General features: G+C 40.9%; 4 protein-coding genes across 4 annotated transcripts; 2 read left to right on the top strand and 2 right to left on the bottom strand.

Moving 5' to 3' along the window:
- Positions 1-470: 470 nt before the first annotated feature.
- On the top strand, positions 471-9,312 carry cdcp2 (CUB domain containing protein 2). The gene is made up of 6 exons (XM_030073936.1): positions 471-537; positions 5,538-5,885; positions 6,149-6,490; positions 7,923-8,276; positions 8,621-8,799; positions 9,004-9,312. Exons 1-6 carry the CDS (start codon positions 471-473, stop codon positions 9,310-9,312), a joined length of 1,599 nt encoding a protein of 532 aa, XP_029929796.1.
- Positions 9,313-9,344: 32 nt separating this feature from the next.
- On the bottom strand, positions 9,345-11,845 carry tceanc2 (transcription elongation factor A (SII) N-terminal and central domain containing 2). The gene is made up of 4 exons (XM_030073761.1): positions 11,450-11,845; positions 11,216-11,357; positions 10,605-10,798; positions 9,345-9,917 (listed from the first exon to the last, which is right to left on the bottom strand). Exons 1-4 carry the CDS (start codon positions 11,546-11,548, stop codon positions 9,729-9,731), a joined length of 624 nt encoding a protein of 207 aa, XP_029929621.1. The 5' UTR covers positions 11,549-11,845; the 3' UTR covers positions 9,345-9,728.
- Positions 11,846-12,142: 297 nt separating this feature from the next.
- Positions 12,143-16,868, top strand: tmem59 (transmembrane protein 59). The gene is made up of 8 exons (XM_030073757.1): positions 12,143-12,390; positions 12,631-12,736; positions 13,736-13,830; positions 13,942-14,094; positions 14,893-14,965; positions 15,137-15,263; positions 15,414-15,531; positions 16,058-16,868. The coding sequence occupies exons 1-8, from the start codon at positions 12,235-12,237 to the stop codon at positions 16,208-16,210; spliced, it is 981 nt and encodes a 326-aa protein (XP_029929617.1). The 5' UTR covers positions 12,143-12,234; the 3' UTR covers positions 16,211-16,868.
- Positions 16,869-18,607: 1,739 nt separating this feature from the next.
- Positions 18,608-21,031, bottom strand: lrrc42 (leucine rich repeat containing 42). The gene is made up of 7 exons (XM_030073756.1): positions 20,336-21,031; positions 20,097-20,228; positions 19,876-19,997; positions 19,638-19,723; positions 19,448-19,561; positions 19,203-19,287; positions 18,608-19,087 (listed from the first exon to the last, which is right to left on the bottom strand). Exons 1-7 carry the CDS (start codon positions 20,737-20,739, stop codon positions 18,795-18,797), a joined length of 1,236 nt encoding a protein of 411 aa, XP_029929616.1. The 5' UTR covers positions 20,740-21,031; the 3' UTR covers positions 18,608-18,794.
- Positions 21,032-21,252: the final 221 nt, after the last annotated feature.

The following is a 21,252-nucleotide window of genomic DNA, read 5'->3' on the forward strand; positions in this document are numbered from 1 at the left end:
CAAACAAAAAAAAAAAAGACAGTAAAAAGAAAAAAAATTCATGGTTCTCAACAAGGGGTTGATTATATCCAATTGTTTATTCATGCATGGTGGATTATTCCTCAAGAGGACTAAGTGATTTAAGTTATGAATTCATATCTTATAAAAACACACTTGCTTTGTTCTGTTATGAACACAAGGAAGTATCGCTGTCTCCATGGATTACAATTTGCCCGTTGCACAAAGCCTTCTGTCATATTCTGAGGCAAAATGCCAGTGAAAAATTATATTGGTCAGTATTTCTACTCGTTTGTTTTTGTTAGATTGTTGTTCAACCATGTAAAATATCCAGATCACTGAATTGCAGAGGGGCCTTTGATGAGTTCTCTTGCATATCTTATGTGAAATTCGTCTTCATGCTGTGGTGCAATGCAAAGAGTCCACATTATTTACAAGTTGAGTTATTCTCAGTGTAGAGCGAAAGCTACATCATGGGTAATCTGAATGTACCCAGCCTGTACATACAGCTGGTGCCCCCCGTAGACCTGGAAATGACTGGTACACTAGGCCATCTGTCAGGAAGCAATGGACAGCTCCGGCCCCAAAAGGCCACCGAGGCCAAAGGGTTCAGCAGTGGGGAGGAAAACTGTGGCCAGGCACAGGTCCTTACAGAAACTCTAACAATATATGGATGAGATTGTGAGTATGTAAGTTATTATATGCTAACATCTCCTATTTTAGTGCTTTTAACTTGCATTGCACTGAGGCAAAATTCAGATAATTTCTGTTGATATGGCAATGAAATATTATTGCAGCTTGGATCTTGAGTCACCGACTCGCAATACCACAAACACTGCATTGTAGCTGCTAACTCTGTGGGGCACTGGCATTTAGTAGATCACACCCCTGTGGAGTATTGTCGAGCTGGCAAACCACCACAGACACGGTACTTTAAAATGTGTAGGCGTACATTTGGGACAAGTTAACGTGTTGAATTCAACGACTGCGATGCTGTCAAACGTCAAAGAATTATAAAATGCAATAGACCTGACCTAATTACACCGGGCCAGCTCTGTTTCTTACATTTTCAAGTCACCGCTCTCATATTTGTCATCAGCTACCTGAGGAGTTTAGCGTCTCACCGAATCCTCTTCCCACACACTTCATCATTCTACTCTGCCTTTTAATTACTTGTGTGAATATTCATGCAGGATCACAGCGAGAGCAATCTTCTGTTATAGCCGATGCATTATGAGTCAGATGTTTAGTACCCAGTGAGTAAAGGGTACTAAAACAGCTTAATGAAGTGCTCTTGCTAAGGGCTATAATTGTACTCTGTTTATGTGCCAGTGTGCCCCTCCACCCCAACCCCCCAATTTGGGTTCCTGTTATTTAGAGTATTTACAATGCAGAATCGCTACGTGAATGGGTAATTAAAATGCTCTTACTTCTGCCAGAAAACAACTGAGTCGTCTAGACAGCTCAGTTGGAATTTTTGATGCCATGCTTTTATCTGCCTGCTCTATGAAAAGCTGTCACGAGGCTTCTGTTTCTGAAAAGACAGAAACGTATCACTTATCATTAATGAAAGTGAAACTCAAACAGTGCCTTCCAGAACGACACGCTCTGCAAAGTGACTGAACCATTGATATGTCAAGATATTGAAACCGGAGGGGAGTAAATTTACCCATCCTTGTCATAACTGGAGTGCCACAATACATTAGGACAAAATATTATTTGCTCTGGGATAAGATTTCCTTTGTATTCAATCCGGCTGACCTCCATGGAGAACAGAAGTCATCATTTGTAATGCATCTATCTGCGTATTCATGCCCTGGTGAAGACGGGGGATACCTCACAGGGATTTAGTTTGCTCAGAGCTTCAATTCTGTGCCATTTCATTAGTCACCCATGCAGTCCATGTGATTATAGAATATAAAAATACTACATTTTAAAAGCCCATTGAAATCTGCTCATCTACAAACAGGCTGCGACACGTCTGCCAGAGGATTTTACAAGGATATGAGACTCATAATCGAAGCATTTCATATTTGAAATAGTTGTAATGATTCCAAATGAAATTTCCCAAACAACAATATTGGGGAGAGTTTAATGTAGCTTTTCAAGAAAGGCAGCCAATTATTGTTGCTACTGTATATTTTGGAAGAAAGAGTACAGTACATATAGAACAAGGATTTTTTTTTTTCAAATAAAACATAAAAGATATAGCAATTAGCTTAATGTGCTGAGTAAAGACTACACCATGTTACCTGTGCTGTTAATTTTTTTGGAATCTTTTTCTCCTATCTTTACTCTGCGTGTGAGTAATTATTTATGACATCTAACATCACTACAGCTTGTATCTCATCTGTAGTGGGGTGGAGGTAGACGTGTCAGTTACCAAAGGAAGCCAATTCTTTCTGTTTTCTATTCCACAACCTGAATACTTGATTTCATTGTACATGTAACTGTAGAGGGAGGATTAGCTCATTGTGGTCTATAATCCAATCCATGAGCTCCCTGAGTTGGCAAGACAATGACATATCAATATTGTTCTTGGTGGAGGAAAAAAAAAGAGGAACTGTAACAAAGCAGCCTGGAGAAAGTGGGAACAGAATGACTATGAGGAAGAAAAACAACATTTCTGGCTGCAAGCGAGCACCAGCTGGGAATACAAGGTACAAGGCTGTAGCAATGTTTCCTCTGCTGTATATTCACTCAGCATGGGTGGTCGACCACTGCATGAAAATCTCCAGCACTGCTATGAAAATTGTGAAACGCTGCAACTACTGTAAGCAAGTTAAGCCCTGATGTTAAAAAAAAAAATCAAGATTAAAGATTAATGTGGCATCAAAACTGTCAACAACCAAGTCTACAAAAAAAAAATGTAGATGAAACCCCAGGTTGTGGTGTCTGTCTGAGCAGCTAACAAATACGAGCTGTTTCAGGGTTAACTGTGAGTTCATGCTACAGAAATACCCTATACATTGAAAATATGTGAAAAAGAAATCATACCAAGACACCATATAGCACTGGGGATGCTGAAAAAGAAAAAAAAAGCAGTGTGGAAATCTTCTCCCAAGCTGCAGGCTGTGTCAGAAACATTAACTTTCATTCCACTCTGTGATATATGCTCTTATATTCATCTCATTTCCCCCTGACTGTCAGGGGCTCACGTGAACCATAGCTGCTTGACATTAAACTGCATTTGTCAGAGTGAGCAGCTACCAACAGCGCCCGTATACAGGTAGCAGTGTGGAAACAGTGTGCTTCTGATCGAGTTTTCAGTTTAATTGAATGCTCCAAAATCAGAAACATCAGATTTCTTGCTGTTTTTTGAAAGATGTCATTCAAATGTCATCCTGTAAAGCCCACCCCATACCCTGCCAAACAAGTTAATTCCCCAACATCCACGACTAATGGTATTAATAATGAGTGATTCAAACTAGTTAGTTGAACATGGCCAATTATGACAAAACATAATTTTATATATTTATGGACCCAGGTTATTCTATTAGGCTGAAAGGGGTATCACAGGGCAAAATGCTGCCATTTATTTGACTTAAGTGCCCCTTTATTCAGCATGCATTTTCGCAATAGTTTGAAACCTTGCCTTATTTGTTTTTGAGTAAGTGTTATTTACTTGCTAATAGGTGATTTAATTGCTCTAAACAAATGATATCTTTCTGAAACACATTTCAGCACTGCCCAGTGCCCACATCCTTGAACAATGACAAGCTTTCAGAGAGGATAGAATTAAAATTCAAAGGCGAGGCGGCTCATTTTAGTTCCAGGAACTGCTGTGTGAAAAACACTTGACTGATTTTAATCACATTCTTATTTATTTCAGCTTAGAGCTCGGCATGACTTTTTCAAGCCCGTGGTGTTTTTCATGCCGGGTTCACAGTGCAACAGCACCATCTAGCAGGTCTTCTCAGGCATCCATGTTGCTTGCCTTAGCATTTGATATTCAGTTTAAAAACCCTGCCTTTGTTGCATGCTGGAGTGGCACTAATTTATTTACAGGGTAGAGTTTTACTAAGGGAACTTTATCTCTCTATCTGTTTGTCTGATTTACAGTCCACTGAGTCAGCTCTATTGTTTTGTCTACATGTGTCTGCTCCTATTCAGGTGTAAGACTGCCAAACTGAGAAAAATGAGTCATGGAGTATGATTGGCAGTTGGCAAACACAGCAAAATCTCTATCTGGGACTCTTCACCTGCAGCATTCCCAGTCAAAAGAAACTAAGAGTGTAAACAGAATTTACACTTTTTTTTTTAAAAGAAAAAAAACTTGCATCTTTGAGTGAGACAACCCTGCTTGGGAGTCATAATGTGGTGAAAAACTGCAGAGTTTATGACAAGTGAGAATAGTTTGGAATGAAACATTTGAAATTAAAAATGAGTCAGAGTAATTGCTTTAATCCTTGTTAAATAATGCAACCCTCAGCAACACTTTGAAGATTCAGTCACTAAAATCCCCAGAGTAATGGGCATCATAATAAGCTTAATAATAGCAATGACATGTTCGGAGCTTCAGTCCAATGTGCCAGGGTATTTTTTAGGTTTTGATCATACAAATAGGTCTCTTAGATACATCGGTGCATTGCCTCATTCAAAATCAGGACACAGACTATTGGCTGTGGCGTTCCTTGAACTGCCTTAACATAAGCGAAGCAATGTCTCCTCGGTGTCTCCTACTCCGTGACATCAATAGTTTTGGGCTCTTCTCTCCCTCACATCTCTCTAATGAAACCATTTATATTGGTGACAAATGTGATGGTCCACCTCCCTTCCTTCCCCTCTCTTTTATCAACTCCTCTGCAGCTGGTGTCCAGTGTGTGTGACAGTCATTAAAAATGCATACCATCTCTCCAAACAGTGTCCTGACAAGCCGCTCGCACTCATTGGATATTAGTCATTAAAATTTAGTGAATGGGGCAAAGGGTGGCCTAGCTATCAGGTTCCTCATTCAGGCGGTGGATAAATTTTTCAACGTCCTATTACATCTACAGGCACCGCTGCTGACGTCTCAAGGCTGTACACTCTGACATTGCTGTTGTCGTTCTCTGTTGCTATTGTATCTGAGGCGTGACAAAAGCAGAATCAACAATAACAACATGAGTCTCAAGGTGGCTATACTGATTCATTTACTACTGGTTGTTGACAAGGCTGACTCTAAAAAAGGTGAGTTGCTATTTGTTATCTTGATGGGGCAAAACCCAAACTTGATGGGAGTGCTTTATCTTGTCGGTATTGTATATACTGAACAAGTCAGGCTTCAGTTGTTCAACATCAGCTTTTAATACACTTTCCAAAGTCATATCACATTGTTAGAAATAGTGAAAAAATAAAAATAGGTTAGAAAAGAGCAAGGAACCTTTAACTTGAAGGTCTCGTGCATTTCAATATATCAGACAACATAATTTTGATTGAAAAGGTTATGTGGCATCTACATTTTTGTGAAACAATACACATATATCTGAGTTTCTATATGAGTTGAAATCCACCTTTAAACTAAGTAATTTTTTTTTTTTTTTTTTTAATCTTACGGTGAGGCGTCAAATGTGGAGGAATCCTATCTGCTTCATCTGGCAACATATCAAGTCCGAACTTCCCAGGCCTGTACCCCTACAACATTGAGTGTGCCTGGCTCATTGTTGTGTCAGAGGGCTCCTCTGTCCTCCTTACCTTTCACCACTTTGAGCTGGAGTACCATGCGAGCTGTGCTTACGACTACATCAAGATCTATAATGGCATATCTGAGGATGAGGGGAACCTCCTCGGGACGTTTTGTGGTGACATTTCCCCTCCCCAGTTCACCTCCTCCTGGAACGTCATGTCCATCATCTTCCATTCAGACCGTCACGTGGCCCACAGGGGCTTCACAGTTGGCTACAGGAAAGGTGACGTATCATGTTCTTTACAGTGTACATTCTGTAGGCTAAGGATGCCAGATGGCTAACACTACCTAACCCATTCTCTCTGGCAAAGTTTTGACACTTTCTAATAGAAACAACAACCCAGACAGAAACTTTTTGTTTTCAAGTCTGCCACATTCTTTAAGTACTATCCTAATTACCTACCTCTTTAGAGGCTATTGTTGTCTCCACTGTTACTTGTTTTCAAAAGGAAACTGAAAATTCATGAAGCCCTATACCCTTTCTAGACATGTGCGGTGGAGTCCTAACTGGCCTATCAGGTGTGATCTCCAGTCCAGACTACCCTCAGGAGTACAGCAACAATGCTGACTGCTCTTGGACCATCCATGTCTCCAACACTACTGTGGTCAGTCTAGTCTTCCTGGACTTCCAGCTGGAGAACAATGAGGGCTGCAATTTTGACTTTGTGGCTCTCTTTGATGGCCCCACAGTCACCCACCGCCACCTGGGCAACTACTGCGGGGGAGATAAACCCCCCAAAACTGTCACCACGTCCAACCAGCTTCTGGTGGTCTTCAAATCTGACTTCAATATTGGGGGACGGGGCTTCAAGGCATACTATTACTCAGGTAAGAAATCTTAGAATGAAGAAATCCAGCACAAAAATGCGATAGAAGTGCCTTCAGAGAGTAGACAACCCATTTAACTATTATATTTTTGGCAGAGTAACAGCTGGAATTCAAAATATATTTCATAAGCAATTTTTGTCACTGATATACAAACTATAACATGATGCCAAACTTGAGCAAAATATTTATTTAGCCACTTTGCATATTGGATCAGAGCGATCCAAAATCCTTTAAATGTCCTTGGGATGTCACTACAGTTTGACTGGACATAACTCATCCACTAACAGAAACACACAAAAATTCAACCATGTTCAGGATGAGTTATTCTATATTCAGTTAAGGTCTAACAGACTACAGAGTGTGTCAGAACAGAGACTCTAGACATAACAGAATAAAAGGAATACACCAGTTTTTGCAGAGGTGCTTGCCACAGGAGAGCAATAATATCTCAGCCATAAAGCTGTACAACCCGTCTTTTCACAGAGCAGAAACTCTAACACTAAGTCCAAGAAACTGTCTGAGAAACAGAACTGAGAAATGCCATAGTTTTGAAGGATATAAACAATGTCTAAAGCGTAAGGAGTTCAGTAGAGAACAATAAGATCCATTATTAGGCTGACAGAACAATTGAGTTCCTTGGCAGCAATGCCAAAAGGACAACAGTCAGTGTAGCACTGCACAAATCTGGCCTGTATGGCATAGTGGCTGCAAGAAAAAAGGGACCTAAGAGCAATAAGACCCCTGTAAGACTCAGAGCATGAGACAAAAATTTTGTCATCTGATTCGTCAGCCATAGTGCTAAGCAATATATGTTGACAGAAGCTGAGCTTACACTACCACCCATCTAACACCATCCTGATTTCCTACCATGAACAAGAACGAAACAGCGGCCCAGCCAAAGCCCGGACATGAACAACCCTGAACACATGACAAATGACTTGAAGATAGCTGTTCGGATACCCATCTAGCTTCACTCAGCTTGAATAAATCTGAGGATAATCTGGGAGAAACCGCCAAAATTCAGATTTGCTGAGCTGATACAGAGGTATACAAGAAGATTTTTGGCTGTAATCCCTCGCAAAAGTGCTTCTACAAATCTTTGACTCACTCCAGTTTAGATGAGATACTTCGGTATTTATATTTCAATAGAACTACAAAAAAATGTCTGAAAATATTTTCAATTTGTTATCATGTTTTTGTTTAGACTGCTGAAATATTAAAATTTCAAACATGTAAAATACACAATTCTTTTTTGACAAAGGACTTAAATGACATTTGTTCTTTAACATAATAAGCTGTTAATTTTGCTATCATTTTGCCATCACTTTTTCAACATACTGATCACTGTGTCAAACGGAACTTGAAAGCACCTTAATGATCTAATACCACTGACAACATGATCTAACTTCTCTGACTTACTATACATTTACAGGGGAATGCCAGCAGATGCTGTCAGCTGTAAATGGCAACTTCAGCAGCCCACATTACCCCAACATCTACCCAAACAACATCAACTGCCACTGGACCATCACTCTAGCAGCTGGATACCGAATTAAACTGTTCTTCCCGGTCATGGACTTGGAGGATCGAAACAGCCTGTCAGACCGGTGTGACTATGACTCTGTTGCAGTGTATGATGGGGACAGACAGACGGACCCCCTGCTGGGACACTGGTGTGGCAGGGAACAACCGCCTGCCCTCGTCTCAAAGGGCAACAAGTTACTGGTGGTACTCAGCACAGACAGAAATGAAGCCCACAGGGGATTCAGCGCTTCCTATGTTGGAGGTAAATGTCTGGTAGAAGTTCCTGGTACATCTTCAAGCAGAAAAACCTACCTCTTCTTCCCATGTCATTTCTTTAACACTCAATTATCAGTTATAATGAGCTTTGCAGGAATCTTTATTTTATTATCTATTTTGACCAGCTGCGGTATGAGCCTAATATGCACTCACTCATTACTAGCTGCTAGTAGGATTTGCAATCTAAAAACTTAAAAGAGAATTCCACTGTAGTCATTATTAATCGCTCTAGATAGGATAATGTGAGGATTGTCTAAAACATAAAATGTTTATTTGCACAAACAACCTTTACACCTATTTTCTCTCTGTTTCTTCTTATTCAAATCCAAGTGGTGCCGGTGAACATTAGCTGCACGAGGACAGAGTTTTCAATTTTGATACCCCTGCAGTCCTTACCTCAGCTGGACCGTGAGAGCATCTACCTGGGGAATCCCACCTGTGCAGCCCAGTTGACAGCCACCTCATATAAGATACTTGCACGCTTCGTCAATTGTGGTACCGCGGGCCAGGTGACCAGCCACGGATATTCACTCCTATGTTTCTTCTGTATTGACAGAGCCTCACTGCAGACATTCTTCAACCATAATTATTGATCCTTAGGTTATAAAAGATATGTCGTGTGGCATATGCAGCGATTCAGTTCTGTTCTATTGCACATTTTAATTTGAGTGTAGCTGTGTCCTTTATTAACAATGACCTCTGACCACTTGCAGAAACGCCGGAACATCACCATGTTGGTGAACACACTCTACATTGACTTCTCTGATGGGAAGCAGCAAAACGTGCAGGAATACGAGGTGCAGTGTGATGCCCAGAGAAAGGTAGCGACAGTGGCCCTCATTTCAACAGAAGAACGTCATCGCATGGATGAGCTGGCCCGCCAAGCAGAAAGTGCCAGCACTGGCAGTGAGGAGGATGAGGATGCCGAGGCCCATGACCCGAGTGATATTGTGTTTATCAGCATCTGTGTACTGGCTGTCATTCTCATGGTGATAGCTATTGTATGGCTAGTACTTCTTTAGAAATAATGGCTTTCTACCCTCTCCACCAATGAAAAGACACTGACACTGAAGCAGTCATATTTTGTTTAAAAAATTTTCATTGACAGTATAAAAACTGTGCAGAGCTATTGACTGTGTTGCCTAAAATGAGAAATACTTCACCTCTGATTCAAGTGCAAATGAACAACTTAATCATCCTTAGTTCACCACAATAAATTACATACTATTCTTCACAGTAATTTACATTTAATAATGAAGCAGTACAAGTCTCATAATGTGCCACAAAGAATAAAAGCATTTATCGCAATTTAAAAAATAAAAAATAAAAAACTTTAAAAAGGAGAAATAAAAAACATTATGCACCAGGTATTTTGATAAAATTCAAGAAAAATCACAAGAAGTCTTCAATATACAGTCTTTGCCTTGTCCAGCCTCAGTTATTTTTTGTAATCGGAAACCAGCTGGTCTACTGAAAGTGTGCTGTTCTTCACTTGAGTTCTGATCTCTGGCTTGTGTTTAAAGGCAAAGACGAGTGCTCTGATGGTCCGCCTGTATGAACTGCTGACCAACCGGGAGCTCTGGTGGAACACTTCTCTCTCAATGTTGTCAATAAGGCCACAATCCTCCTGTAGGTCAGATAAAAAAATAAATAAATAAATTAACACGGCCCACACATTCATTAGTCAACTCAGTGCTCCTAATAAACTAAACTGGCCAGTGACCAAATGGCAAGAGAGTGAGCATCAGCAGTTTTGCAAACATAGTAAAATATTATTCACAAATGCTGTCAATTAACTTAAAATGACAAATTTCACTGTAATGAGTAACAACTCAGTACTCATAAAGAAAAAGTCGATTTCCATCTGAATCCTGTTCTTTATTTGTATAAAACGCAATTTAATGAAAATAAAATGAATTTTTAAATAAGTGTTGCTTGATGGATCATATGTGTGCCAAATTTAAATGGACCTCACCGGTATGGAAAAAGGTCTTAATTAATGCTCTGGATCATATAATTATGATAAGGCAAGCATCTGCAAGCATAAACTGCAAGAATGAGCTTGTGATGCTCTCTAATCCCATGCAAAGGGAAAATAGCATGCATCCGTGCTAGGTTTCGATGAGTTTATATGACTGAGCATCCCATAGGTTTTCATGAAACAAGCATTACCCAAAATAATGAAGCCATGCAATGGGAACTGACCCACAGATAATGTCAAATATAAAACATTAGTACAGTTAAATAAATTACTTTAAACTAAAAGACAGTGGAGTTTGGGTTCATAGGCTTCAATGAAAAAGCGATATCTCACCTTGATTTCCAGGGCTTCGGCCATCATTCTTCTGGCGTTGCTCCTAAGTCCCTCAGACTGTTTGTCGGAGCGTACTTCAATAGAAGGCTTATTGGAATTTTCTTCAATGAAGGTCCTCCACTGAGTGTAAACCTGTACGGCCAGTGAACTCACCTCGGGGTCCACATGCTTTCGCATTTTGTTGACAGTGTGACCTTAGAAAGGAGAAGTTTTTACACCAATGTAAACCAGTATTGCATAAGTGATGAAGGGTCTTATGTGTTAGAGGCGAGCATGGTGGTGATGGGTGTTTGCTCTTCAAAGATTTGATGATGTTCGAGCATGCAATGGCGACCAACTCGTGGCCTTCAACTGTACTGTGTTCATCATTTTTTGGGAAAAAGATTCAATGATAAAGAGATTTTGTGAATAGCTTGTTTGATTTGATTGGGTTTGTTCCACAAGGTGTACTGCACCCTGAGTGGACTGGTAGTGGAGTGTTATCCTTGTTTACCTACCTGTTTACCATTTCCGGAAATTAGTCTACAGCATGTGTCTGGGCAGCATCAAAGTGTGAAGAAATATGAGAAGCCACGCAGGAAGATGGATCTCACAGAATTTCTTCAACTGACCTATTTTTGTGGACTTCAGCACCTCCCTGGATGGCACCTTCTTGTTGAGCTCAGTCAAAGCATGCAGCAGGTTCTCCTTGGTCTGCTCAGGCAGCTCCAGCATGGACTTGTAGCGCATGATGTCCTCAATCACAACCACCCTCTGTAAAAAGACAGTTTTCAGACACTCACAGGACACCTTAAAAGATGAAATACCCTTCACTGTTCCCGTGCAAGACTGTATTACTAACTCACCCGCAAAGACTCAATTGTCGCTTGCTTGTAAACCTTTTCCTTGTTCTTCGTTTCCTTGGGTGTCTCACCCTTAGGTAACCGTACTACAAACCTGTCCATTTCTACACGCAAACTAGTCAGCTGTCTTGAGGAATGGCTGGCTAGTTCTCACCATTTATTAGCGACAACAAAGACTACAACTTTACTCGTTATGGTAAACGTAAGTCAACTATCTGCTAATAACGTTAGCCGGCAAGTCTAGCTAACATTGTATCCTGTTTAAAAAACATATTAAAGGCATTTCCAGTTCTGTATATGTGTGAATTCATTCACTGATATTACAAGAAAAACAGCTGTGGCAGGTATTCTCGTTACCTCTCCCAAAGCTAACGCTACTTAGCTTTGATACCTATGATAACTACTAGACAGATGCTGCCTTCATGTGCTGTCGGAAGTATTGCAATTCATTCAATCACCTGAATGATCGCGCAAACCGGTGGGCTGAGAAAGCGGAAGAGACGCATATATTGTTTAGATGCTACTTTTATACTCAAATTTGTGCTAATTAAATACAAATAACAGCTTTTATGTGTCATTTCTAAAATAAAATAACAAACTAATGGACCAACTACCAATTACGCCTTGTGACTTTAATTTGGGAATCTACGAGGAACACATAAAGGCAACAAGGGATCAGACATAGAACTCGCGCGAGACGCTAGGGGTGAGCTCACGCGAGATCACACGACGGAGGAGGAAGGGGAGCCTGTTGTGTTTGTTTGTTTGGTTAGATAATCGCAAACGAAATGGGGACTTATTTCTCCTTTGACTGTGTTTTGGGACTGCTCGTCGTGCTCGCATGCACGTCAGCGTCTTCAGACGTGTTCGACAGCGTCTTGGGAAACACAGCTTCTTGTCACAAGACATGTCAAATGACGTACAGCTTGCACACCTATCCACGGGTGAGTATTATCTTGCTGAGAAAGTAATAGTATGCTAGCGTTAGTTAGCTAGCTAACTAAAAAAGCAACACGGGCCCTGCTTACTTTGTACTCATGCTATGACAAACATCGCATGTTATTTAGAAAGACATTCCCATGCAGTAGTAGTTGTGTTTGCCTTTCGGTGAGTTGAAACGGCGTCATCTTCAAGGATGTCGTTGTTTGCTCAGGCATTCAACTGGTCCTGTTGTGTTCTTCCAGGAGGAGGAACTTTATGCGTGTCAGAGAGGTTGCCGTCTCTTCTCCATTTGCCAGTTTGTTGGCGACAGCGACGACCTGAATCAAACCAAAACCGAGTGTGAATCAAGTAAGTTAAGCAGCATAGCTTTTACCGAGCTAAGTGTCATTCATCATCACAGTATCCAGTCTAATGTAGGGCTGGGACGGTATGTTTGTCTCCCGATTCGATACTATCAAGATACTGGGGTGACGAGTCGATATTTATTCCGATTGTTAAGTATTATGAATTGATATTGCATTTTATTGCAATTAGTTTTTTTTTTTTTTTGAAATATCCAATAGTATTTGGATGTAATGTTTCATGATACTGTTATTATCTTAAAGGTCTCAATGGGTTGTTTTACACAGTGATGTCAAATCTCAAAAAATGCTGACTACAGTGAAATAGCTACTATGGGGGTTAATAATCACCACACAGAATCACAAATGTGGCTCATTGAATCCACATCAGTCTCAAATTTCCAGCCCAACCCAATTTTTGCAACTCCAAAACCGTTTAGACCCCAGTCTGCACAAATACCCCATTTTACAACAGGCCAAAGAACACATTCGGACTGCACGGAAAAACTTGCATGATAAATGGCCCAAACTGCATGCGATTAGCATGAGGTGGGCATGTCTGCAAAGGGCAGATTCTAAGGGATAGCCATAGAATCTATTCTCATGCAGATATCTTGAGGTCAGAGGTCAAGGGACCCCCTTTGAAAATGCCAATTTAATGCCAGTTTTTCCTTGCTAAAATTTGACTTAACTTAGGAGTAATATTTAGTCCATTGCTGACAGCTTTGCTTTAAATCAGTTCATTAATTTAAAAATCAAAAAAGAAAAGACTCATGATACTGAAGTGGGTCGATTTCCTCCTCCCACACCCTGTATGATATGCTTGCTGTCACGGTGTAATACTTTCCAGTTGGCTGTAAACAATTGTCCCTTCATGAGCATGCATGACTTTTCAGTTCCATGACAACACACTCAGATCCACATTGACCTGACCTAATCTTAAAACCTCCGGGCCCTTCATAATCTGGTTTCACCATCTGTTGCTTCTCATTTCAAATTTCCATAGCGTGCCGTGAAGCCTACACGCAGTCAGATGAGCAGTATGCCTGCAACCTGGGCTGTCAGAATCAGCTCCCAGTCGCTGAGCAAAGGCAGGAGCAGGTAAGAAAGTACAGCCCGCTACTCTCTATTGCATTCACAAGTCCATTCAAGTGTATCACTGTCTAAGCTGTCATCAAAGTATACACTCAGATTTTTGTTTTTCAACCTCAGTTGGTGGCCATGATGCCCAGAATTCACCTGTTGTACCCTCTGGCTCTGGTCAGAGGGTTTTGGGATGACGTAATGAGTCAGGCTCACAACTTCATCACCTCTTCATGGACATTCTACCTCCAGGCTGATGATGGCAAAGTCGTTATATTCCAGGTATTGTAAATAATGGGAAGAATGAATTGATAGAGTCTTGACATGGATGCGACCCAGTTAACTTTCTGATTCATTCAGTTACTGTGCAAAGTAATGGAGAGCAATCAAATAAGTAACAAAAACCTCCCAGACAAATTCTTTGAAAAACCCTATATTAAAATGGTTAATTCATACTATTTAATCATCTTTTAAATCTTGTTTTTATGTACAGCAGTTTGAATTGCCTTGTGTTTGAAAGGTGCTATAAAGATAAACTTGCCTTGATTATAAAAATGTTTGGGCTAAAGGCTGTCACCACAGCAAAAACGATGGATGGAAAACTCAGCAGTCACTATAAAAGACAAGCACCTGAAATAGGTTAACCAGGGTGTGACCTGCAAAATGACAGATTGCTTGAAAACCTGAACAGATAACAAGGGGTGTGTACAGCATCATTATCCAAGTTCACACGCAGTGCCATACAGAACCAGCTCTCCCAAGACAGCTGTTGAACTGTCTCAACATTGTACATGGAAATGGTTAAAAAAAAGTCTCTAGAATTTCCAGGTTTTATACACATGACAGGACTTAGACTCAGTCAGTCAAATCTATCTATCTATCTATCTATCTATCTATCTATCTATCTATGTGTGAATTTATGATTTTTTTTTAATTTTTGGAAGAATTGACTTCGAAGTTTTTGTTATGTATTTGACAGATTTTTTCGAGAAAACAAATTGCTTGTCTGAATATATATATATATTTTTTTTTGTAAAGAAGAACAATATTTGAATCAGAGTTCTGTTTCCTGTTTAACAGACTGAGCCACAGGTCCAGTTTTTCCCCCAGTTTGAACTACAGAAACAAGTTCAGGAAGAGCCACAAAAGACACGTAAGACCTCCCCCGTCACCGTTGATAAATGCCATCGCACACCACCAGGGTTACCATTTCATTTCAGACACAAAATAAAATTCTTCTAACTCAGCAAAGAAAACACACAGATTCCCTGTGACAGAAAATTACTACATGCAACTCACATAACCTTCCATTGTCATTTCCAAGCGCCCGGCTTGAGCAGCCCAGTTTACAAAGAGTACCACCGCACCTTAATCCAGGAGAGGGACAGGGACATGTTTGGGGACCGCAGCATCTCTGAGGATGACTACAACCTCTTTAGCTGTCTCTCAAGGTGGGTTGCCCCAAACATTTGCAGTCATTATTAAGTCAGCAGAATGCTTAACGTTCTGATTTACTGATCACTGATTATTCCTGTGATTTTAAGACTGTGGATGACGTTAAGTTTCATACACATCTTTGTAACTTCATCTTCTGTCTGTAGGAACCCTTGGCTACCAGGCTGGATTCTAACCACAACCCTGATCCTGTCTGTGTTGGTCCTGATCTGGATCTGCTGTGCCACTGTGGCCACTGCTGTAGACCAGTATGTACCTGCTGAGGTAAGTCTGCTGCTTTACTCCTGTTATCATTTCACTGCTTTCCATACCTGATCACCATGGAGAGACAGCTGGTGTTAGATTCAGATTCTGATTGGATTATCTGTCATTACTTTATACTACTACAGGCCGATTTATGCTTCTGCGTAGAATCTGCCTCATAGGTTATGTTGTGGCTTATAGCAGCCGCCTACCCTTCAGGCTGATTTATGCTCGCTACTGCGTCCACAGCGCAGAATGATGCAATTACGGCCTGAATGGTGCTGAACGGTGAAAAATAGAGCACCTTGAAAATTTTGTAACAACATGGCATGGTGCTGTGGAGGCCGTATTGGATCAACAGGTGATGATTGGTTGAAGTGCCATTTTTCTTGCCATTTCAACTGCAGAAATCATGACTGGCCTGCCACCAGCAGACACCATGTCATGAGCACCAAGAACACATCAGCCTTAACTCCGTCGGTTGTTGTGCTCAGTGTCACTTATGGTAAACTACCACTACTTAAGACTAAATTCTGCTTGCTTTCAGAAACTGAGCATCTATGGTGACATGGAATACATGAAGGACCAGAAACTGACTCCATACCCAGCATCCTCTCTGCTCATCATCACCTCCTCAGGGCAGGACGAGGAGGCCGGGCCCCTCCCCTCTAAAGTCAGCCTGGACCAGTCCAACATCTAGAAGCCAAAGCAGTAGCAAAATAGGGATGCTCTCCTTAATAATCTGAAGTTAAAACTTCTAATCTGAAGTTGATTTTTATCTTCTGGCACAAGACCCTCGCTTCTTGCTGTTTAAATTAGGAGTAAGTACTTCCAGTACATTTTCTATGACTGTTGTGTAATGTCCTGTCTCTCTTTCAAGCTTTTAGAATTGAAGTGATGGAGAGGGTTTTTTTCTGTATATTGGTTTAATTGAGGCATTACACTATAGCAGTGGTGGTACAAGCCAAATAGCATTTTGGAATTTTTCTCCTATTTTGGTGTTTGCATTAGCTCTGTGTTGGTGTGCTTATTTTTATCGAACAGTACTGTGTAAATTAACTATTTGTGACTTGAAGTACTACTACAGGTTTCACTGGAACCCTAAACCTTCAGTAAATTTTTTTTTTTTTTTTGATTTGTAATAGTTTATGCTTACATTACTGACTTTCCCTTTGTGTTTAAATTTTTAATTCAGCAGTTTCCAAATGAAAATCCTCTTCAACTATACAATCTAATGCAGTGCCCTTAATCTGTTAAAAGTGGCGGTACACAGGTCGCTGTTACTTTACACCTGTCTTTTCTCGGAATTACATTGTTTCAGAAATAAATACAGTGGAGTGAAACTGTTGTTGATGCTGGGTGGTGTTTACTGTATGTTTTCATGAATCCTGACTCCCCAAACACACTAGAAATGATACACTCTGCTCTGTGTCTTAGCTGTAATGCAGTCTTTGGACCCTTCCCAGCCCCAAGTGCTCCCATCACCCCTTGGACTATGTATATTTTTGTCTTTGGATTCTGTCAAGACACAAAAAGCTAAGTCCTCTGGGCTGCAGCAGCAGAGAAATATCTGAATGCCTCTTGCACAGTGGCTAACTAAGTAACAAGCCTAATCATTTCCAAAGCCAGTGCCCTTTTGTCATTGCAATACAGCGATGTGGTTTGAGGGATATCAACAGATTTGCCAATGACTTTGAACATCGGCCCACAAAACTCCCACCCACTCTATAACTGCAATTGTTTACATTCGTTTTAGTGGGCATGTCTGAGCTGGCACAAGGGAAACCTGAGCTGCACTCTTCAAATACTAACCAAGCAATAACAATTGATCTTCAAGTCATAAAAAATGGCTTGGTTTGCTAGACTGCAGTGCTTCGACAGGGAACATTTATCTCTGAAGACACTTTGCCAATTGACAAACTAAGCATGAAATGTAAAACTCAGCTGCAGGTAATTTGAGGAATTTCAGTTAACCGCAACAGATAACCATTTTAACGGTACAAGGTTTTATGATGGCGAATGTGCCGTTTGTCCTTCTTTTCCATGCCCTTAACCAGGGCCAATATTGAGCGATTAATTAGTGATGAATTAACTGCTTAAAGGAACAATCAATAATCAACACTGATATGCTCTAAATTATGTCAGAGCTGAAAAAACAGGAGGAATGCTGTGCTCATCACAGCATTCCTTCCTTGTTAAACAGTATGTTTTTTGGGTAATTTCTTAAAATCCTTATATTAATATCTATCTTTTCTCATGGTACATAGTCTTGTACAGAAGGCATGTTTAAGCCAATAAATAAGACTCCAGAAACCCTCCACTTGAGATAACATGTTCTGCTTGAATGTCTTTTACTTGATCAAATCAAATCTAATCAATTCTTTGCACTATGCTGTACATCATTTACATTCAAAATGTTTTATTGTTGATTCTATGGCCAGTTGTGTATGAACAACTGCCAAGAACGGCACAGGCCTCTTTCATGATGACCGAGCGACATGCTCAACACTGTCGGACCTCTGTAATGGGTTAGTGAACTGCCTCAGTGGCTTCACTGAGAACAGACATGCAGTAATGAAGCATGACACAGCTTGTTTATCAGTCTAGTAAATAGCGGGCTCTTGGGAAAGAGAAAAAACAATCAGTAACAATAGCCTGCCCGAATCTATAATTTCATCCTTCAAACAAAGGGACCCAGTAATTATACACCGCATTAAAGATACAATTACATGCAACCATAATCTTCATTCCCTTTCATTCCCTTATATGCCAAGTCCAGGTTACCCACCTTCCTGCAGTATTGGATGACAGTCTTGAGCTCCTATGGATGTCCATTTCATCTAAATGTGTTCTATGCACCAGTTTGTTTTTTCCCAAGGGTGGTCAAGTCATTTTTTACCTTGAGTGGTAAGGTTAGAGTTAGGCATAAATTGGTTATGGCTAACATTAAGGAAAAGGCTGTAGCGAATGAATGGAAGTCAGTTAGGTCATGCCTTCACCATCCTGGGAAGAAAACAAAAGTCCCATGCAGTTTATGTCAAGAAGGCCAAGAACTCTGTCGGGATTGATCTGATGATTACAAATGCCAAAATACTAGTTAGGTTATGTAAGGACAAGTTTATTTGTTAAAAAAAGGTACCAAAACACTAATGCAATGCCAAAAAAAGCATGTACATCGTCTTGGAAACGCTCCAGGGCCCTTTAATATTTGCTGTTCAGTGTTAACCAGCACAGCGAGTCAGGCTGGTCCTCTGTCGGAGTGGAATGCTACATGGATGCATGCCTTAATAGCTGTTCAACAGGTCCATGTCCTCTACTGTGAGGCCTGATGCAGAGAAGCGCTTTGCAGGAGGGGTGCGATGCTGGCTGTCACATTCGTCTGATTGACGCAGTCTTTTTTTGGCATTGTAGCAGGCCGGCTTTGAGTGATCACTGGTTGCGGAGGGGAGCTGAATCTCAGGGGTGCTGTTAGCTGCCGGCTTGAAGAAATGCATCTTCTCTCTCTCCGCCTCATTCTCTTTCTCCGACACCAAGGGTGATGCATCTAGTACATCTCTGACAAACTTTTGTCTGCCGACTGGTGAAAGAAAACCATTTAAAAAGACTATTTTAGGTGATGTATGATAATGGTGAAGCTGATTTAAATTACCCTGGTACAGTGGAGAAGTCATTTAAAATGGCAGAGGACTTACAAAAGCGGAGTGCAGATGTTCTCGATTCCTCAATCTTTTTCTGTTTTGGCATTTGCGAGCTATTTGTTTCCCACTGGTTTATAACCTGAGATATTAAGGAGTTGAACATTAATAAATGAAAGAAATGAGCCATCAAACAGTAGTGAACGTGCTGCATTTCGCCTAGAAGTATCATAGAGTTTGTCTATAAGAAAATATTTTTTGTGTAGTGTACATTTCTAACAATAATGCATGTGGACCTTTACCTGTTCTGCCCAGCCTTCTGTTTTACATCCTGAATGATCAAAGGCATCCAGCGGTTTCTCAGAATGAACAAGCCCCAACAGGTCCCATATGCTCGCCTTCAGCACTGTGCCAAGCTAGATGTATGAATGACATTTACATATCAACATTCCCACATGGTAGAGCAACATGTTAATGAAGCAGCTGTCTCACCCTCAAATTGGTCCCGGATACATCGAGTTTTTGAAGTTCGGGGAGGCATGCGAGATATCCGAAGGCCTTTTCTGAGATAGGGTTGTCTGTGCGAGAAGGAGAGAATCCCAAAACTGATCAACACTGTTCACTAAATAATGGCCGTACACATGCATTTGGGCTCGAACGGAGCAAAAACTTCTAACCTATCTGCATCAGCAATAAAGTAACCGAGAATGACTTTGTTTTAGTGACTGACAGGAGAGATCCAAGATTTGAAGGCTGCTCAGTCCCTTCCTCAGCATCCTGACAGGTGCAGTCAATCTCTGAAGGCCCACATCTGACAGACTGTTAGCTCCAATGAAAAGCTGAGTCAGGCTTCTGAGGAAAGAAGGCAGAGGGATGATAAAACCATATAGCATTCCTTATTGTATTAAATCCCCTCTGTCATTTCTCTGGGACTTAAAAGTCAGGTATTACCTTGCCAAAGAGTCAGATGTTAAGTGCTGGAAAATCTCATGACTATCTCCCAGTCTGCAGCCAAACAGATCCAGGGACTTCAAACTGTGAAATGTTTTGATCTCGTTCATCCTCTCACACAAGAGAGCAAACCTACGGAAATGAGTGTAACACACAGTGTTAACCAGTGGTGTTCCTGGCAGAGGAAGATGGGGGGCAAAAAAAAAAAAATCTCAGTTTGAAAGTGTGGCACAACCTACCTATTTCGTAGACAAAGGGATCCAAGCACCATCTGCCCATATGCATCACTGAATAACTGCAGAGCTCTTTGGGAAATATCTGGGTTTAAAAAGACATGTTTCTCCTCTGCTGCTGCAAAAAGTCTATCTCCTATCTGTTCAGGGAAGCCTACCAGTGAATCCACATGGTGGATGTTGTCAGCTATGAAGAGCAGAGAAATGTCAAAGAGGGATTTTGCAGAGTATCTCAGGCTCCCCTCTGCATTGTAGGTGAATACAAAGTGCTCTTTTCTCAACGCCAGAGGTCTCGTCCTCCTGCATGAAGACACCGGGTTCGTGTCTGCCAGCACTATGTCATTGACACGACGAAGCTGGCCTCTCTCACGGACATAAATGGTGCCACTGGCGGTGGCGAGGTCGCACATGTTGCATGCAGAAACGACGAAACAGACAAATGATGAAGTTTAGTTAGGTGAGGCTTGGTGATAACACCACAGCACCTCGGCTAGCAGCTCAGCCCTGCCTAGGCTCGGTGGCTGACTGCACTAGCCGTGGAGCTAAAGCCTCCGCTGGCAACAAGAACCACAGGCAGAGTCTCGAAGAATATTTCCCTATTTGTTATGTTTTATTTCTTTACCCTAAATAGTATGGCAGCTCAGTCCAGCTAGCTGTATCCGTGTATCCTGTCAGGTTCAACTTGTGTGAAATAATGTCACGTGTGCCACTCTTCCTTACACTTGCTTTTCTTACTCACATCAAAATAAAAGTTTACCAGTGGCATTCTTTTTTTTTTTTTTTTTTTTTTTTTTTAAACACATAAAAGACAAACAAAGTAAACTCTACCACTTACTACAGCCTGATAATGGTCGAAATTTCTCCCTCGTTCACGGTTGAGAAATAGCTAAAATAATAAACAACCAATTAAGGTATGACGACCG

Source organism: Myripristis murdjan, chromosome 17, assembly GCF_902150065.1.
Source record: "Myripristis murdjan chromosome 17, fMyrMur1.1, whole genome shotgun sequence".
Classification (NCBI taxonomy): Eukaryota; Metazoa; Chordata; class Actinopteri; order Holocentriformes; family Holocentridae; genus Myripristis; species Myripristis murdjan.